Genomic DNA, 17,725 nt, shown 5'->3' on the forward strand with positions numbered 1-17,725 from the left:
ATTCAGAATCAGTATTTTGCATGCCATCATATCAGCTTAGAAAACAACCAACAAAGTGAAAAGACAACAAAACATGAACAAATGCGGAAAATAGTCATGTTTCAATGAGGCATATATTATATATTTATATATCTATATATATTTCTTTACAAATAATGAATATTTGGCATTATATTCATCCTCACTATAGATATGATATACAAGAGATGAAAATAGTTTTACCTAAACAACTACCTTTTTCATTGTATCTAGTAATTATAGAGTGGTTTCACATTCCAAGATCAAGGAATTGTTGTTTCAGTGAGTCTGATGCTTTTTCCACGGCATGGATACGAAAAAGTTCCCCTTAAAATATTTCACATAATAGGTTCTAGAGTAAAGCAGATAGAAGAGTAGTTCCAGAAATGAGGCCACATATGTTGAAATATGAGCTAAAATGGCAAGAATGTGATCAGAAATGGGGAAATGTTGGCAATGGTAAGAATGCTTTGCTTGTACAAACTTGATATGGGATATGTAGCTACGTAGAATATTGATTTTACAGTATACTGGATAAGTTGAAAATTGATGGCACTTGTAGTTATTTGCTGCCCTCTTGAGATTAAATGTGAGTCTTCTGCAACTCGGGGTTTCGCACAATCTTTTGGTGAGTGCTTAGCTGTTAGATTACCATAATTTTAAAATGCTGCTAAGTGAGGAACCCTGTAATGCTCACAGTTTCACAAGCACACTGTTCAAGTGTACATTAATAAAAGGGATCCAACATAAAATAGGCTACGAAAATGAAATACAAGCGATCGCTTTGTAAGAGGAGGCCCTAACAGCTTTTCTTGTAATAGTGTGTTCATACCTATTTGGACAAAAGGAATTGAAAAAATACAATAAAACACTTTCTGTTGATGGGAACTGTTTTCTCTGGGTGATAAAATTGACCCAGCTGTAACAGCAGAGAGTTTTTCTTCTTAGTTTAGAAAATTGCTCTGAGAGTATTGGTACCAAGATAAAGTGTTTTTTTTTTTCCAAACTAAATGTGCGATTTCTGTCGTTCTTACCTTGAGACGTGGCTGTAAATTTACTGAAGTGTGCAGCTCAATGGCACAAACCTTTCCTATTTTTCTGCTCAGTTCTGACTCTAATTCCAGGTAAAAAAAAAAACATCCAATTGCAATCACATGAATGTCTCTTTATAGAAGAGATGTGCTTTAACTGAACCGAGGTGGAAGATATTTTGCTTTTTTCACAGCACTGATTATTTTGCATAAGGGAGAAACTCCTCCATCATTTATTCGAGGTTGTAACCCACATAAGAATGACAGAAATACTTGTAGAGCGGTTGCTTAAGATCTACAATATAGTCCACTTACCAGCAACACATTTATCAACACAAGCTTTGAAAGGCCTCTGAGGCTCTTCACTTGATCTCACCAAGGACCACATATCTTGCATAAGCTGCTTTGCTTAGTCAAAGGCAGGTAAAAAAAAAAAACAAAAAACAAAACAAACACAGCGCCTAGCGATCCTTACAGAACAGCCTTCCAGCTACACAACTGCAGACAAGTGTAGTTTGGGGCTCGGTGCAGAGCTCTTGTCTCCTCTAAGCCAGCATATGTCAAGCCGAGTCTGTCTCTCTCCTGTCTGCCTGCCACCCTGGAAACAGCAGGGGGATATCTCTGCTTTGCCAACTGCCTGGCATCAGGCACCCAGACACCTCCCAGAAAACTGCTGTCATGTCTCTGCCTCTGTAATGAAAAAACTTTAGCGTTATAGATGGGAATTTTAAAAAAAAATGTATAATCTCACACTCAGCAGAAGCTAACCCAAAGCATAATTCAAGTGTTGCACAGCACATATGTGAGCTGTTGTACTGAAAACCATATATAATGCTCTGAAATATGTTGTTTGAACTCTGCTACAACATTTATGACATTTTCAAACATGCATACAGAGCCCCGAAGGGCTAAAAGAAGAAATCAACATAAAATGCTGATTTGGTTAATTATTGATTGCATTTTATAATAATGCAATTGGTGGCATGGCAAAATAAATCAAATGCTATGATATGGTATCTGAAATAGTTTAACACAGTGCTGATAATACAGGGACAATAAAAATGTGTATCTATATTGGTGTGTGAGAGATTCAGGTCAGGCCACAGTTGGGTAGTAATAAGGAAATCAAGCCACTCTGACCTCAGATTTACCCTATTCTGTGCTGTGCTACAAAAACAACATCCACACACATCAACAAGACACAAACCCACACAAAATGCTCAAAGTAAGCTTGCTTTTAACGCTCTTTGCTAAATCTGCCTGGTCCTACCCATAATAAACACCACCACTAATGCTCCATTAAGATTTCGAAGTCATAAAAATAGACATTAAAGTTATGTATTAACAGTTGATATCTGATTGTGTTGCATTGATTGTTAATGTAGATCTATATAGGCTATATTTCATTAAAAAGAAGCACCTTTTGTTGGTTTGTTATCCAAAGATTTTACCAATAGAATTCAGTCTTTAAGTCTGTGATTTAAATAAAACACTGGCAATTCAATGACTGATGTTCAAGTTACTGGCAATACAGAGCAGCAGAATCTTAACTCAAGATGAGTTAATGAACAAGTAACTGAGAATTTACCCTGGGAGTAAATCCCAAAACCTCTACAGCCTTATTTTGTAAGCCCCGTTACTTTAACACTGCCTAAAATAATTGGGCGGCACCAGCTATTCATACAACACTATATCTTAGGGTGGCCATTTCCACAGCACCAAAAAGGAGGACACTTTGCAGCACTTACTGTAGCAATAATAATCACAACAAATAGGACTCTAGTGTACTCCCCGCTACAATACAATTTTGTCCAGATGGTATCATGAGACAGTGATTATGAGATACTCTACTTATTGAAGGACAATTGATCCAGGACTGCCCCTGGCCAAAGTGAGGCCCTAAGCAGACTCTGATATGAGGCCCCCCAACACTGCCACCACTATTGCACCAACATACTCACCTAACAATACTCAAAAGTATCTTAAAATAGCTAAAGTAACTAAAGGACATATTACTACAATAATAATTAATACAAAGTCTTTGCGATTTAGCTCGAGTTTGTCACCTGCAAAAGACACAGTTCTTAGTTAGTAAAATTATCATGACTTTAAAGATCATATTCCTTGTTGCAATAATAAGGATATTTTTAATTTCCATCTGTCTTATAAAAAGTGGTCACCATGGGTCAATTATTTTGATTATAACCTTAATCCCACTTTATAAGCTATCTGTTTAATTGGGGTCTTCTCAAAATAAAGCTATAAACCAGCTGATCTTGCCCCCCTTACACCCCTGCACATCTCCCCTTCCCTCACACACAGCAGCTCATCCATTTTGCTTCTATCTCTTCCTCTCTATGATCTTTTTAAATTTCTGCTTCAGTGTCTTTTATTAAATCACCTTAAAATATACATTGTCTTTATTTGTTTTCACCCGCGATCTGATTTTAAAACAGCTGATCCGCTCGAGGAAGTTTGACAACTTCAATTAATTTCTGATCAGAACCAGCGCGGAAATGTCAGAGTTTTATGATAAATTCACAAACTAAACAATGGTAGAAGTTTACATTTGACAACAGAGGTTGCAGAATAACGGGTGAATTTACGGGACAGGCGTGATGAGAGTTTCTGTGCAGCAAGTATCAGGAGAGAGGGAGAGCGAGCGAGTGGACACTGCACGCACTTCATTGATCACGGATGGCACAGATCTCCAAAAATAGATATCTTTAGGGTTAATTTACTAATGTGTGACGGCCAGGTTAAGTTTATGTTTGGTCAACGCTGTATATACATTACCAGGATCATATTTAACATACAAACACCGGACTAATGTGCAGAGAAAGAGAGAAATGTATGCTGCGTGACGTTCAGGTGCAACTCCAAAAGGAGGAGAAAAAAGTGCCAGATGCTGGACAAGGCATTCAAATTCCGGACTGTCCGGCCAAAAGCCGGACATGTGGCCACCCTACTATATCAGTGTGTAAAGTTGGAACTACTACTTTAACCGGCGAACTCAACATTTTTTATACCAATGTCCCTCTAAAGCATAACAAGAACTTCTTAGCTGGTTAGCATTTGGTGAAAACGGTGCTAGCTACTCGTAGACCAGCCTATTCACACTGTTTATAAAGGAGCTAAAATATCTGATTATGCTAACCTAGCTGAAAGATTCAGTCACCAATCTGTGGCGTTCTGATTTAAGTCATAAAATACCATTTTGAATATATTATTAAAAAACCTTTTTAAATCAAGTTTCAGGGGAGATGATGTATTAATAAAGTATACTTTGTTCTTTATGCTTTATGCTCTCATCATTTGGTCCAGTTAGCTAGCTCTAACTTTTTCCAAAATCAAGCTATTAACCATTAATTGCAACAATTGCCATTAAGTAGGCCATATGCATAATTAAATGATGGAAATCTCTATTTTGCAAGTAAATCTCAATGCCTCAAATCGCTTACTTCTGTTAGTATACTGTAATCCAGTATACTTAAATGCAGGAGAGTACAGAAAACTTATTCACAGTAGGTTAACACTGTCTCAAATTATGCACTAACAGGAAGTGACAAAAGTTTAACCGACCGTTTTCTTTTACTTCTTTTGTAACAGCGTTATAAATATATTTTAGGCTATTAGAATCACGGCTATTTTCACCCACTTACATTAATGTGACTTGCATATATGAGTGTTTAAAGAAAATTAACTGATTTAGCCTTAAATGCCTGTTTCTTGATTGAAAACCGCTGCTGTTGCTAATTAGATGTTAGCTAGCGGATGCCAATGTTAGCTAGCGCGCTAGCATGCTAACAGAACAATATCTGCAATGTCACCAATATGGCTGCATTAAGGGTGTGAGGGTGTAAGGGTGTACATAAGTAGGCTATCAAATCTAGGACACATTGGCTGAAATGATCCTGAAGGTTACGGTGAGACAGCATTTCAACCACACAAATGTTCTTCACTTCTTAATCTCAAAATCTCTAATATTAGCTGGCTAATGTGTTTTTCAGTGGTTCTAAAATGTTTACAGAACCTTTAAGCAAGTTTATGACTGAAAGTTAGAGAATCACGTTTAAGGGTTGCAAAAATCTCCACTTTGCAAAGGAATCCCTATTTTAACAGCTTCCTTTAAGTTATAGGGGGTCAAACATCTCTCGAGTGTGCTAATCTAGCTACACATTTCATAACCACTTTGTGATATTTTTATAAATATAATCTAAAACTTTATATCTTATATCATTGAATATATATATATATATTTTATAAATGAAATTGCAGGTGTAAAGGTATGTTATAACAACCACAAAACAATTCTTTCTAAATAAGACAACAAGAGCAATTAGCAAGCTAATTTACTTCAGTGTATTAGCTCAGTTTGCCAGCTCAGGGGTTTTCTAAAGATTTCTTAACCACAAAGCTGCATAATAGTGGCCAGTGGTGCTAGTAAGTCATGTGGAAATCTCTATTTTGCACTTGAATCTCTATTTTATGAGCCCTAGGAAGTAGGTTACATCTAAGCTTATGAATAGCTGGTGCTATTGCTACATGTAGAGACTGTGATATATATCAAAGGCAAATGATAATAACTAGTTTACTCCATCATGCCTGCACAGCCACAGACAGTTCATATCCTGTTACTTGTGTGCGTCCCTTCAACAGCACAATTCGAGTTATTTGGGACTTTCTTCTTTCCTTCTCTGTAGTACCTTTGCCCCACTTTTGTTTCTGAGAGGGACTGAACGCTGTTATAAAACTGCTTCAGAAGACTTAACAGAACTTTTCAAGAAATCGGAAACTATTCCCTTGGTAAAAGAAACCTCTGTGGAGATATTTTGTTCATGTTGTGGCAGTTTTTTCAATCACTCCTCATTATAAGCGTAGCTGAAGCTGCTACTTGAAAGGGCCTGAGAGAATTAGAGGAAACACAGCAGTGTGGTTTTCTGTAGGATTCAGCTACTTTTAGGTATGTAATGGATTCAGATTTGTCAAAGCAATAGAGAGGGCAGGCAAGCATTGGACATTATGGAAAATAAATATATACGTTTATATATATATAAGATGAATATTCTTCCTGCTCACAATTCAAAAATACAACAGTACTATTGTGAACTTTGTTATGTACATTTCCCTTGAAAATAGAGAGAATTGTAATAAGTGCATAAGTGCATTTGTCTACACATTTTGATCTAAGGAGTTACATAAACTTTCATAGTTTTTTCTACTGCATTGACTTGATGTAAATGTTGGCACAAGACTTGCATGTTGTCAGCTTCAAGTAAATGTCAATATTTGAAAGTTGGCAACAGGTACATGAGATATAAATGAAATGTGCATGTTTATGAGCTGACAGATGTCAATCTTCCTCCAATCCAGACCGAGAAAACAGTTTGACTACAACCAGATTGGATAGAAAGCTGCATTTTTCAACACTGACCAGTCCAGAGCTTTTAAGGGCTGCCTGAATAACCTTTAATGGGTGATCAGTGCCACATGCACATAGTTGAGGTATTTCAAGCATTGGCACTTTTCAAAGATTTTAAATTACAACAATTTTGTGATATTTAAACCTGTAATTGACATTTACCGCACAAAAAGACTAAAGAAATAAAAAAAAATTATAATTTAACCATAAATCATTTTAAAATACTGAAGGGTTACTAACTTTGACCATATCTGAACAACTTGAAATAAATATCTCTTCTACTCTTTTTAGCTCAAAGGCCTGGTTGCTGGTAGGTTTTCAAAGCTGCACTTTTAAAATGGCACTTTGCAAATGCTGAAAATCTACAGACGTAGCCATCCAGGGCATTGGATGAGCGAGCTTGTAGGCTGGGTTTCAGGATCAACAGCAAACCAAGGAGAAACCCAACCGACCCATGTCAGACATACATTTCTGCTAACAGTTGTTCGTGTAATGGGAGAGGAGGCTTGGCACATCCTACAGACCAATGGTTTTTGGCGATGGGCTCTGAGGATGGCTATCGAGATCAGACAACAGATGGGTAAAGGAAGAGTAGAGAGAGTAGCAGTCTAGAAAAAAGGCTAGTTTTAAAGTCATTTGAATGTGGGTGCAGGGAGGCGTGCTGGCCCCTGACCCTGTCTCCTCAAAGTCTAGTCTGAGCCTCGGGAATATAGATCTCGATGCTGTCTGCTCGCTCTGAGGCTGAGTTCTGCCGGAATGAGGCTGCCCGCTTGGCTGCCATTAGTCGCCGCCGGGCCTCCTGCCGGTGCCTATCTGGGAGGTCCAGAGATTTCTCCCTTTGTATCACACTCTTCTGTCGCGCTGTCTTCTTTGGTACAGGAGCTTGTGGCTGCATGAAGATAAGAGCATAAAAGAGGAGAGTTTTAGGTTGGTTGTTTGGGTTTTTGCAGAATTATTGTGCAAAACAAATCAAAGGAAAATATAGAAACAGCTTTCTTTTTTAAGATTTCATTTTAGCCCTTATTTGAGGGACAGGACAGGGGATAGATGCAGGAAAAGCCTATAAATGAAGCCTAGTGTTAGCTCTTGCAGGGCAGTCATACGCCCAGCCATGAACAGCCGATGGCCAGCTGATCACAATTATTACCTCCCAGCTGCTTTAGCCAATCACAGCTTTTTCTCTCAACACAGCGATACAGTTAAATATGACACACTTCTCATTAATCCCTGCTTGCATTAATGCTGATGCACTACTCTGCTGCTACTGGAAAAGCTTAACATCCTCCACCCCAGCCTCCTTCTTTATAGCATATGCTTATTGCACCCTCATATTCAGATTCACACTACTATGGATTAATTGCTTAATATTCAATCTAGCGATGCGCTTCCTGGAAGTCAAAGCATGCTACTTGACTAACCGAGGGAGCATCTTTTGAGCTGAGCCTTCTCCACCAAGTAAAAGTGTTTATACATTTTGTAATTAAACTGTAAAATGTATAATAAGAGTGTTCCTGGCTGAAATATAGAACTACCTTGAGTCTGTCTAGGACAGTGCAGAGGCCCTCCCTCACCTTCTTCTCTGGGCTGTCAATGGGCCTCCAGTTGTTGTTCTTTATTTGCTGCAGCTGGTCAAACTTCATGGTGACGTCATCGATGGAGAGCTGCAGCAGGTCCCAGAACCCAGCCAGGTCCTGAGAGGTGGGCCGTGGCATGGCACTGGGGTCCTATAAAGAACACAGAAGAGAAATGTTCCAATTTTGCTTGATGTGATGTCTGTGCAGACAGTAAAGAGAGTCAGATTATTGGTTCAGTGCTGCATAAAAGATAAATGGCCATTTTATGCTTGTAAACACATACTTTGCATAAAACTGAATCACTTTTACTGTATTTCAGCTCTGGTCCACTAGATGTCACTATAAGACTCAAAATGGGCTTGAATACCAGTTTGGGAGAATTTTAGCCCAAATTAGAGACAATAAGTTGTGATGAAACAACAATATCAGTCCTCAACTCCTGACATGGAAGAAGCCTCTGGTTGACAAATGCCTCATTGTCACTGCAGCTTTTAGTGGTCGTAATCAGCCATAACATGTGAAGACAATAAAACTGCTGAAGTGAAGAATGTAGAGATAGTATTAAAATATAGAATTCAAAACTTTTTGGTATGATTGTGCTTTTTTTTTTTAAGTGCATTCTGCCCCTGATTTGACTTATCCCCTAAATATAACAGACTGATATGGTTAATGCTGTGTGAGCATTAGTATTCCAAAATACTGTAGCTCTGAGCCTCATTTCCTAATTTTCCAAAGCATTTCCCTTCAGATTTTAAATTTATGCAGCAGACAAGGCTCTAAAACAAACATTACACCCTTTAATATCTCAACATTAAACATTAAACCCGGCAGTGTTTGCTTACTGTTTACTGCACGGGACATTTTGAAAATAATGTTTATTATATATGTTTATTTAATGATCTTGAGTGAAGTGTGGTCATTAGAGACTTTAATTCAATTCCAGTTTAATCCTTAAAAAAAATCAAATGCAATTTTTGAATTGGTTCTCTAAGTAGAGCTAATTTCTTCCAATTACTGAGCTAAGATTTAGCATTTGTATGTGGGACAACTGCTACCTTTAACAATGGTCTTATTATATAAGGAGCTCCTTATTCAGCTCACTCTACAAATTATTCACAACCTTTCATACAACCTGGTGCTGATAATACCAAGGTCATGAGTGTGCTCTCTGTCTGACCTATGGACATTTAAGAGCCAGTGTTGGAATGGATTTTTCTGCCTATGACTAGAACCCAGAGGGCTCTGTTCAATATGAAGCTATTTATGTGCTATAAGCTGGTTGAGAATTTAAAGTAGTCAAACTCAAATCAATCCCTTTGAATGCACCTAATGTTTAATTTGTTTTGCTTATTGCTTTACGTGTTGAAAAATTAGTGCAGAGGCCCTGCTGTTATTCATTTGGAGAGGAGTTTGCCCAAGGGGGCCTGATGAATTACATTTTCAAGGGCCAAAGCATTCTTAAAATATAGTTTTATCTAAATTTAGTAGGAAGGCCTCAATCAAATTCCATTTCCAAATGTGTACAAGCAAGCTTCACTCACTCAGAACCCTCTAACCCTGCTTTCACATCCCACTCCCTCCAAGGCCTTGATTTTTAACGTCCCTCTGTCAAAATACAGGAATAACTAGGGGATCATTTCAAGGACAAGGTTCCCAACATCAACAAGGTACCAACATCAGCAGACACAAGTCTCTTCCATCCACCAGCTCCTCCACCCTGGGTGTCAGTTCTTCCAGTTTCCTCACATTGTACCATCACCAGCTTGTACCAGTCAACCCGCCGTCTCAATTAACACCATTACCTTGAGTTTCAAATCCCCAAGTTTTAGAACCAGTTCACAACAGCTCCACAGTTTCTGCATCCATCCATCCCTGATCACAAGTGTCACCAAAATCTGCCTTCATCCCCACATCCCTTACCCCATACCTCCATCCTCTCACCCTTATTCCCAGCTCTTCACCCCTCGATGTCTTGACCCCTACAGTCATGTATGAAATTTGGTAGACATGTATCATGCATGCATCATGACCTGTGGTACAAAAGAGTCCACCCACCCAAACTCTAAACACAACAGAAGTCCATTGTTTTAGGTTGAAGTTGAATTTTAGGTGTATTTTTAGTCGTTTCCAGGCATCATACTTAAATGAAATCCTCCAAAGGGATAAATCTGATCATGTTTAAAATTGGTGTACAGCTAAAGAAGACCTTGATGATGAAAAGCTTTTAAACTTGAATACAAAAAAAGTTGGCGTAATTTCGGCAAGTTCTCATATTTGAATGTTTTGCCTTGAAACTGAAAGTGGTTTATAAGTTGGCTGTAGATGCAGGTAGGCAAGCCTAACACAACTGAATCTAAACTGGAAGAAACTTTCTTAAGATAATGTTGCTATTTATATGTAGCTACATGCCAGAATTGTCATTTTGTCACAGCGCTACCTACTGGTACGACAGAGTAATCCTTGGATTTTGTTGTGTTTTCCTGTGTCTGAAAAAGACCAAGAGGCTGTAGCACACTTTGGAGCTGCAAAAGGTCTTGACATCATGCTGTGCAAAGTGCTGTGAGGGCCAGCTCAGAAGCTTGCAGCCCTTATTAGGGCCTGAAAACAACATCGGAAGACCCTATCAAAAATGTAGGAGTTGTTATTATTCCACAGAAAGGAAGGCTAATATTGGGGCCCTAACATGCTCAAAAACTCACCAAAATTCACATAAAATTCAGAACCATGGCAAAATTTCCCATTTTGGCAGTTTTCCCAAAATGCTTCCACTGTGATTCCCTAAAGAGCAGCCCATTGGCCAGGAATGAGCTACATGCATGAAAATCAGTACACATATATGTCAAGTCCAGACCAAAAAGAAAGTCTCTTATGACCATCCTCTTAAATGTAAAGGAAATATGCTAACTACTGTTAAAGTTTACATTTTCTTGTTTTTTGATGATGGACAGGTTGCACAGTTTAACAAACTAGTCCAAGGGGTTTTATCTGATTGACTCCAGATTTTTTGGGGGTATTCTAGACAAGATGGAGTCAATACACTATCAAAAACTTTAGTTTTCACCAAAGGGCTGTGACTAGGGCCCAAAGTTGGACAACTTTTTAAAAGTTTAATATTTATATATATTACTTATAATTTCAAAGTGCTTATGTCAATCAAAACAAAACTTCACATGCATGACAAGGGTCCCTATCTGAATACATTCATACCCAACATCCCAAGACTTATGTCAAACTGCCATCAATAGCTCAAAGGCCCATCTCTAACCCTGTTGTAGTAAACGCCATCAAACAGGAAGTACTTTCTTGAAGGGCTTTAAATACACCTGTTGTTACAGAAATTCACACATATAACCATGCTGGAAAGACAGAGAAACAGGACTATTTTAATGTGTGGGCCTGGCTTAATGGCTAAGTGGTGCTCTTGGATTCACAGAGAAATACCAACAGGAAGTCAGTCTGATTCATGTCATCAGAATGCCCCCTGCTGGACACAGAAAGTGATAAAATTCCACACTTGGTTCATTGCTCTTTGTTTGTTGAACCTGTCAAGCTCAGATTTTCACACAAAAGCCCCAATCAATAGCATCACAGTATCATTCCACGACGAGTCAGTGGTGATAGCACCTTTTTGACATCTTGCCATTTAACAGGAAGTTAATGTAACTCTCTTACTGAACGTATGACTTGCTTCAAATCTCCCCTCTATGATAAGGGTCTGCACCCCTACTCAATTCAATGTAAATTTCATGGATTTAAAGCTAGCCCAACTATTGAAAGAAGCCGGTAGCACCTCTACCTAAAAAAGTCCTATCTTCTTCTCTTTTTACATGATAAATATCAGGCCTCCCCTTATCACTTCTGCAGGAAGCTAAATGGTCTATCTGCTGTGCTTCTGCACAGTGCTAAGACTCTGTGGTTGCTTCACAACTGAAGTTGCACACCCTGACATGCATGGTTGGGTTGTCTATGGGTCAAGCCTTCACACATCATCATTCACAAAATTTTATTTAACTCTTGTATCAGGTTGTATTTGATTTCTCCAGTGTGTCTCAAGTCGAAGTGGAAGTTTCAGCTTTGACATAAACCTGATTTCAGAAATTGTGGATCTGCCGCAGTTTCACAGTTGTATTCAGCTGCATAGGCTGAAATCCCCCAGAGACATTCCCACACTTTAAACCTCGTGACATTTAGATAAGGTGGCTGCTGATGGCTGCTGCTGTCTGATGGGCCAGAAGATTTACAGTATAAAGGGAGGGCTTTGTATTCCCATGCTACGGGGAGAGTCATGACATAATCCTTATGTTACAAATCAACGATCGTGTGACATTTACCAAAATGTGAGCAAGTATATAAAACTCTGTCAGTGATTCTGAGATTTATGCTTACGGTAACCTTATCTTATTTATTTGAAACCTCAGGTGACATTACTAAAGTTCTTAAAATTTGCACAATATTCCTTAAGAGAGTCAAACTTTTGCTTTGATATTTGTAAAGTATTACACGGTTAGTATAATCCTCTATTGTACAGCGAAAGGATTTATCAAAAAGGCCCTGTATTTTAGATATCATGGAGTCATCATGTAAGGTAAGCTGGGAAGAGATCCCTTTTTTCCTTATCTGTAATTACAGAGGAAGCACCTCAGCACTTCATCAGCTATTTTTTCTGACCTGTGAACTGATGATGTTCTGAAAACTGTCTCAGTCGTCTTAAGGCTTCACATATCCCAAGCTGGCAGATTTAGGAGGAGTCAGTTAGTTTTAAGTCCTGGCTGTGGTGGTGTGTGTTTTTAATCCTGAGATACTTCTTCAGAGTGTTTGTCTCTAATATGCAAGCTTATTTAAATCAAGCTTTGTAGAAGTTGATCCATGCAGTAGAGAGGAACAGCCTGATAAAACACAATTAGACATGCATTTAGGCCTTTCATTTTTATTATACAATAAAGGCAAAATGTAAGGTGGATATTTTTCTATGTGCACAAAGTATGTTGAGAAATTATGCAACTTTTTGTAACACAAAAGTCATTAAATAAACTTGCATAATATGGTGTATTAGAGTGAGACTAAGCTTTAAAGACTGGTTCAATGAGTCTAATCCTTGTGCAACTCCCACTTCCCCTGAATGAGCAGTTTCTGCTGCACATCGCAAAAAACAGCCACACTATCCCTCATAACTCTGCACCAACTTCATTTGAAATATTGGGTACTTGGCTGCGATCAATAAAAGGAGTTGTGAACAGTGCAAGAATATGAGGCAGAAAGCCCTGACCCTGTGTGTTCCTGCTCCGGATGAGCAATAAAACAGCTGATGTCTGGATACTTAAGTTTATTGAAACAAAGGGTTGGCTCAGATTGCTCTCCGAGGGACAAAGCTTCATCCCTGAAAAATACTCGAACCCATCCTGTGTCCAGGTCACACAGAAAAAGCTTTGGATAGCTATTGATTCCTGGTGAAGCAGCTTTTCACAATCAGTGATATTTGTGGGGTTGTGTTTCAGTTTGTTAGTGTCGGTTAAAGCGTTTAATGAGAAAGGTTGAGGGGACACAGAAAAGAGTGTGAAGCTGTTACAGTCATAAAATTTAATTTCATAGCACAGCCAGAGTTTTTCAACATGAGTGCTTTGTTTGTTTCAAACCATGTCATTCTCATTTTTCTTGCCTGTCTTAAAATTCAGATGGATATTTCCTGATTTATTCATATTGAAATGTTAAGCTGAGTCTCAGGATTTTAGTTATCATTTGTTATAATGTGAAATATTTCTTTATCATGTATCTTTTGCTCTTAACAAAATAAAATCTAATCTAACTATACCTCTATTTATAGAACAGCTTGACATGAAAAATTACTTTGATTGGACAAGAGGCAATCATGAGTGCAGCAGCACTGGCATTTTGAATATTATGCGTGACTCTACTCAGATGTTCCAGAGTTTTTCTGTGTCTGTTCTTACATATGCACTCAAGTCCTTTTAATCAGGATTTTTGAGACTGCTGGTTTCAAGAAGAAAGACGTGCCATAAAAAGAATGACAACAAAGCAACAAAGTCAACCATATGTCTGCTGCAAAAGAGCAGAGAAGGACATGGTAAGCAAAAACATACCAAAGCAGTCTCATTACATGCATGAAGATGCATCAGTGATGTGCATGCAGACTGTGGTTATGCAGTGTATGCACGTCATCACCCCCCTTCCACCTAATGTGCTGTAAAAAAGTATTTTGCCCCCCCTTTTTTTTGCATATTTGTCACACTATAATGTTACAGATCATCAAGCATTTTTTAAAGATCCAACAAAGATAACTAGAGCGAATAAAAAATGCAGTCTTTTTATAATGATCTGATTTATTAAGGGAAAAAAGCATCCAAACCTACAACCTACAACCTGCAACAACTCCAATAAGCATTTAAAAACTGCAGATGCATCTTTCACATTACTGTGGAGGAATTTTGGTCCTCTCATCTTTGCAGAATTGTTTTAATTCAGTGACACTGGAGGATTTTCCAGCATGTTTAAAGCCACGCCTTAGCATCTCAAATGGATTAAAGTTGACTTGGCCACTCCAAAACCTTGGTGGGCTTGCTGATATGTTTCAGATCATTCTCCTGCTGCATAACCCAAGTGTGCTTGAGGTCACAAACTGATGGCTGGACATTTTCCTTCAGGTTTTTCTGGTAGAGAGCAGAATTCATGGTTCTATCAATTACAGCAAGTAAGCAGCAAAGCAGCCCCAGACTATCATACTACCACCACCACTATGTTTGACTGTTGTTATGATGTTCTTGTTATGAAATGCTGTTTTACACAAGATATAACAGGATGCACACCCTCCCAAAACTGCAACTTTTGTTTTATCAGTCCAGAGATTATTTTCCAAAAAGTCTTGGGGATCATCAGGATGTTTTCTGGCAAATGTGAGATGAGCCTTTGTGTTATTTTTGGTCAACAGTTTTTACCTTGAATCTCTCCTATGGATGCCATTGTTGCCCAATGTCTTTCTTACTGTTGAATCATGAACACTGGCCTTAACTGAGTCAAGTGAGACCTGCAGGTCTTTAGATTTTGTTCTGTGTTTTTTTCCTTTTTATTTTCGGTGACCTCCTGTTTGAATCATTGTTGCACTCTTGGAGTAATTTTGACAGCCTGGCCACTCCTGGGAAGGTGCACCACTGTTTGAAGTTTTCTCCATTTGTGGTAATGGCTCTCATTGTAGTTCGTTAGAGTCCCAAAGCCTTAGAAATTGCTTTGTAACCCTTTCAAGACTGATAGATGTCAATGACTTTGCTTCTCATGAGTTCTTGAATTTCTTTGGAGTGCATGAGGTTTTTTTTTAAGATCTTTCAGCCTACTTCACTTTGTCAGACAGATTAGTTATTAGGTGATTTCTTGATTCAACAGGTCTGGCAGCAACCAGACCAGGGTGTGGCTAGTGAAATTAAGCTCAGCTTTTCAATAATGTGGTTAGTCGCAGTTTATTCATGATTTAACAAGAGGCTAGATAGATTTGGATCGCCTTTTCCCTTCATAAATAAAATCATCATTTTAAAAATGCATTTTTTTATTACCCAGGTTATCTTTATCCAATATTAATATTTGTTTGACGATCTGAAACAGCTGAGTGTGACAAGTATGCAAAAAAATAAGCAATCAGGAAGGGGTTAAATAATATTTCTCAGCACTGTAGTTGTGGTGAATTTTCTGGATATGTCTTACTGCATTCATACATCTGTTCACCCCATTTCACAGGAAAAAATCTGAGCACAAGTCCTGAAAATTTAGGGTAGTTTTATGCATATATGAATAGGGTTATTGTGTAGAGAGTAGCAAACTTTGCACCATTATTATTATTATTATTATTATCATTATTATTATTTTTATTATTATTATTATTATTATTATTATTATTATTATTTTGTTGCTTACAGTGTTGGGGTATCGGTCACTCACTTCTACATTTGATTTTGTACTCCTCATTCAATAACCACCTAAGGTGCACTGCTACTTAAAAATATCATGTTAAACCCTACATATTCATTACTCAGCACAAATCCTTATTCCAATAACAAGGGCATACAAATGATCTCTCTCTTATGCATTTAGTACTTGAATGCTTGGTTGGAATCCACATCATACTTTTATCTTGAGTGCCTCTCAGGGTCTGAGGGTCTTTAGCTACTCAAGCAACGCTACAGATTTGAATTAGAATGTTGTCTTTGTAGGCACTTTAAATGATTTGATGTTGACTTCAAAGCTGTGGAGAGCTGTTTCTGGCTTGGGCCCACTTTATACCGTATCATCACATTCTTGTCCTGTAGTGCTACAAATTCAAAGTAGTGCACCTACAGTCAAGCCTCAAAGACTCTCCTGATCTGAACTGCTCTATAGTTTTAATTTCTGTCCTCCATGGACTTGAGCATGGACGTTTGGTTTGCCTTCCTGCCCTTCCATTATGCAGATAGTTGAAGAACTTTAATATATATTTTATTTTGCTTTTAAAAAGTTATAATACTATCACACACAGACATAACAACAAACAAAACACAGCAAACATATACAAACCAGACAATACAGTAAAATACAGACAAGACAATGACCCTAGCTCTTTGAGGACGCTGCAGATGACCCCTTGGATCACCCAAAGTCAGGTACCAGCAACTCAAGGAGAAGGTTAGGTGAGGTGGGGGTGGGTGGGTTAGGTGCCCATTTTCAATGCAAAAGAACAAAGGATCCAAAACAAACAACAACAACAAAACTTACAAAATTATCTATGTATCCTTGAATGCATTTCGTCTCATAAACATACAGGATAGTTGAAGAACTTTAAATAAATCAAACATAGAGTGTTAACTCAGGCAGGCCACAGAGTCTGGCGTTGCCGTGACTGAGATCAGCTGATCTCACGCAAGCCTCATCAGCTGGCAGCTATTGAGCCTGCTCTGCTCTGGGGGTTCTGCTTCTTCTCTGCCGTATGCTTTCCTTATCGGTATAGGAAGAGCAGGAATGTGTGCTGTTCCTGCTTAATGCTTTCATGTAGGCTCGTTTGAGGGCAGGGGGATCCCAGAACAGCTTAACCACCAAACATAAATAACAGCATATGTAAGTACTGATTAATAACTGCTAATGAAGAAATACTTATAGCCACAAATGATGTGTTTCTTCACAAAGTGGTTCTCACTGATATATCATTTGATACCGATAATATGCATCCTATTACTATCAAAGCTGGTAGGAACACTCGCCAGGATTTTGCCACAGGAAGCTGCTCTCAAGATGCTCCCTGGGTTAGCCACAGCTGTCTATGCAGTAATAGACCCTCCAGTTCTTGATTGGAAAGGAGGAGGCTGGGGTGGAGGAGGCAAAGCTTAGCAGCACTATATAATATAAGCAGAACCAGAGTTGCAGGTACCAGTGAAAAGGAAGTTGTGGTTAACTGGGCCACCTAGTTGTGAGAATGAGCTGTGAACTAAACTAAGTTTCATTTATTGTGCTAAAACAGTAATAAACTTTAATCAATGCTGCTTAAAGAACTGCAGCATCCTAAAGAGGGAGGAAGGGATGTTGTGCTGTTGTACTTAATATCAGCATTTTTGTGATTATGTATGCTAATTTTTCAATGTTAAAATTGCCTGAGTGAACAAGCACATTGATATTCACAGAGCAACTTTTAAAACCATAAATACACCCCC

The 17,725-nt window shown here is 38.3% G+C and overlaps 1 protein-coding gene across 1 annotated transcript in view; it reads right to left on the bottom strand.

The window, feature by feature from the left end:
- Positions 1-6,712: 6,712 nt before the first annotated feature.
- The window catches only part of dlgap2a (discs, large (Drosophila) homolog-associated protein 2a), a 141,507-nt gene continuing 130,494 nt past the window's right edge, over positions 6,713-17,725 (bottom strand). Inside the window, exons 12-13 of the mRNA XM_041812843.1 lie at positions 8,043-8,195; positions 6,713-7,360 (exon numbers count right to left, since the gene is read on the bottom strand). Of these exons, the coding sequence (XP_041668777.1) occupies positions 7,154-7,360; positions 8,043-8,195 (360 nt within the window). The 3' untranslated portion in view covers positions 6,713-7,153. The remainder of the gene's footprint in view (positions 7,361-8,042; positions 8,196-17,725) is intronic.

This window comes from Cheilinus undulatus, linkage group 18, assembly GCF_018320785.1.
Source record: "Cheilinus undulatus linkage group 18, ASM1832078v1, whole genome shotgun sequence".
Lineage (NCBI taxonomy): Eukaryota > Metazoa > Chordata > Actinopteri > Labriformes > Labridae > Cheilinus > Cheilinus undulatus.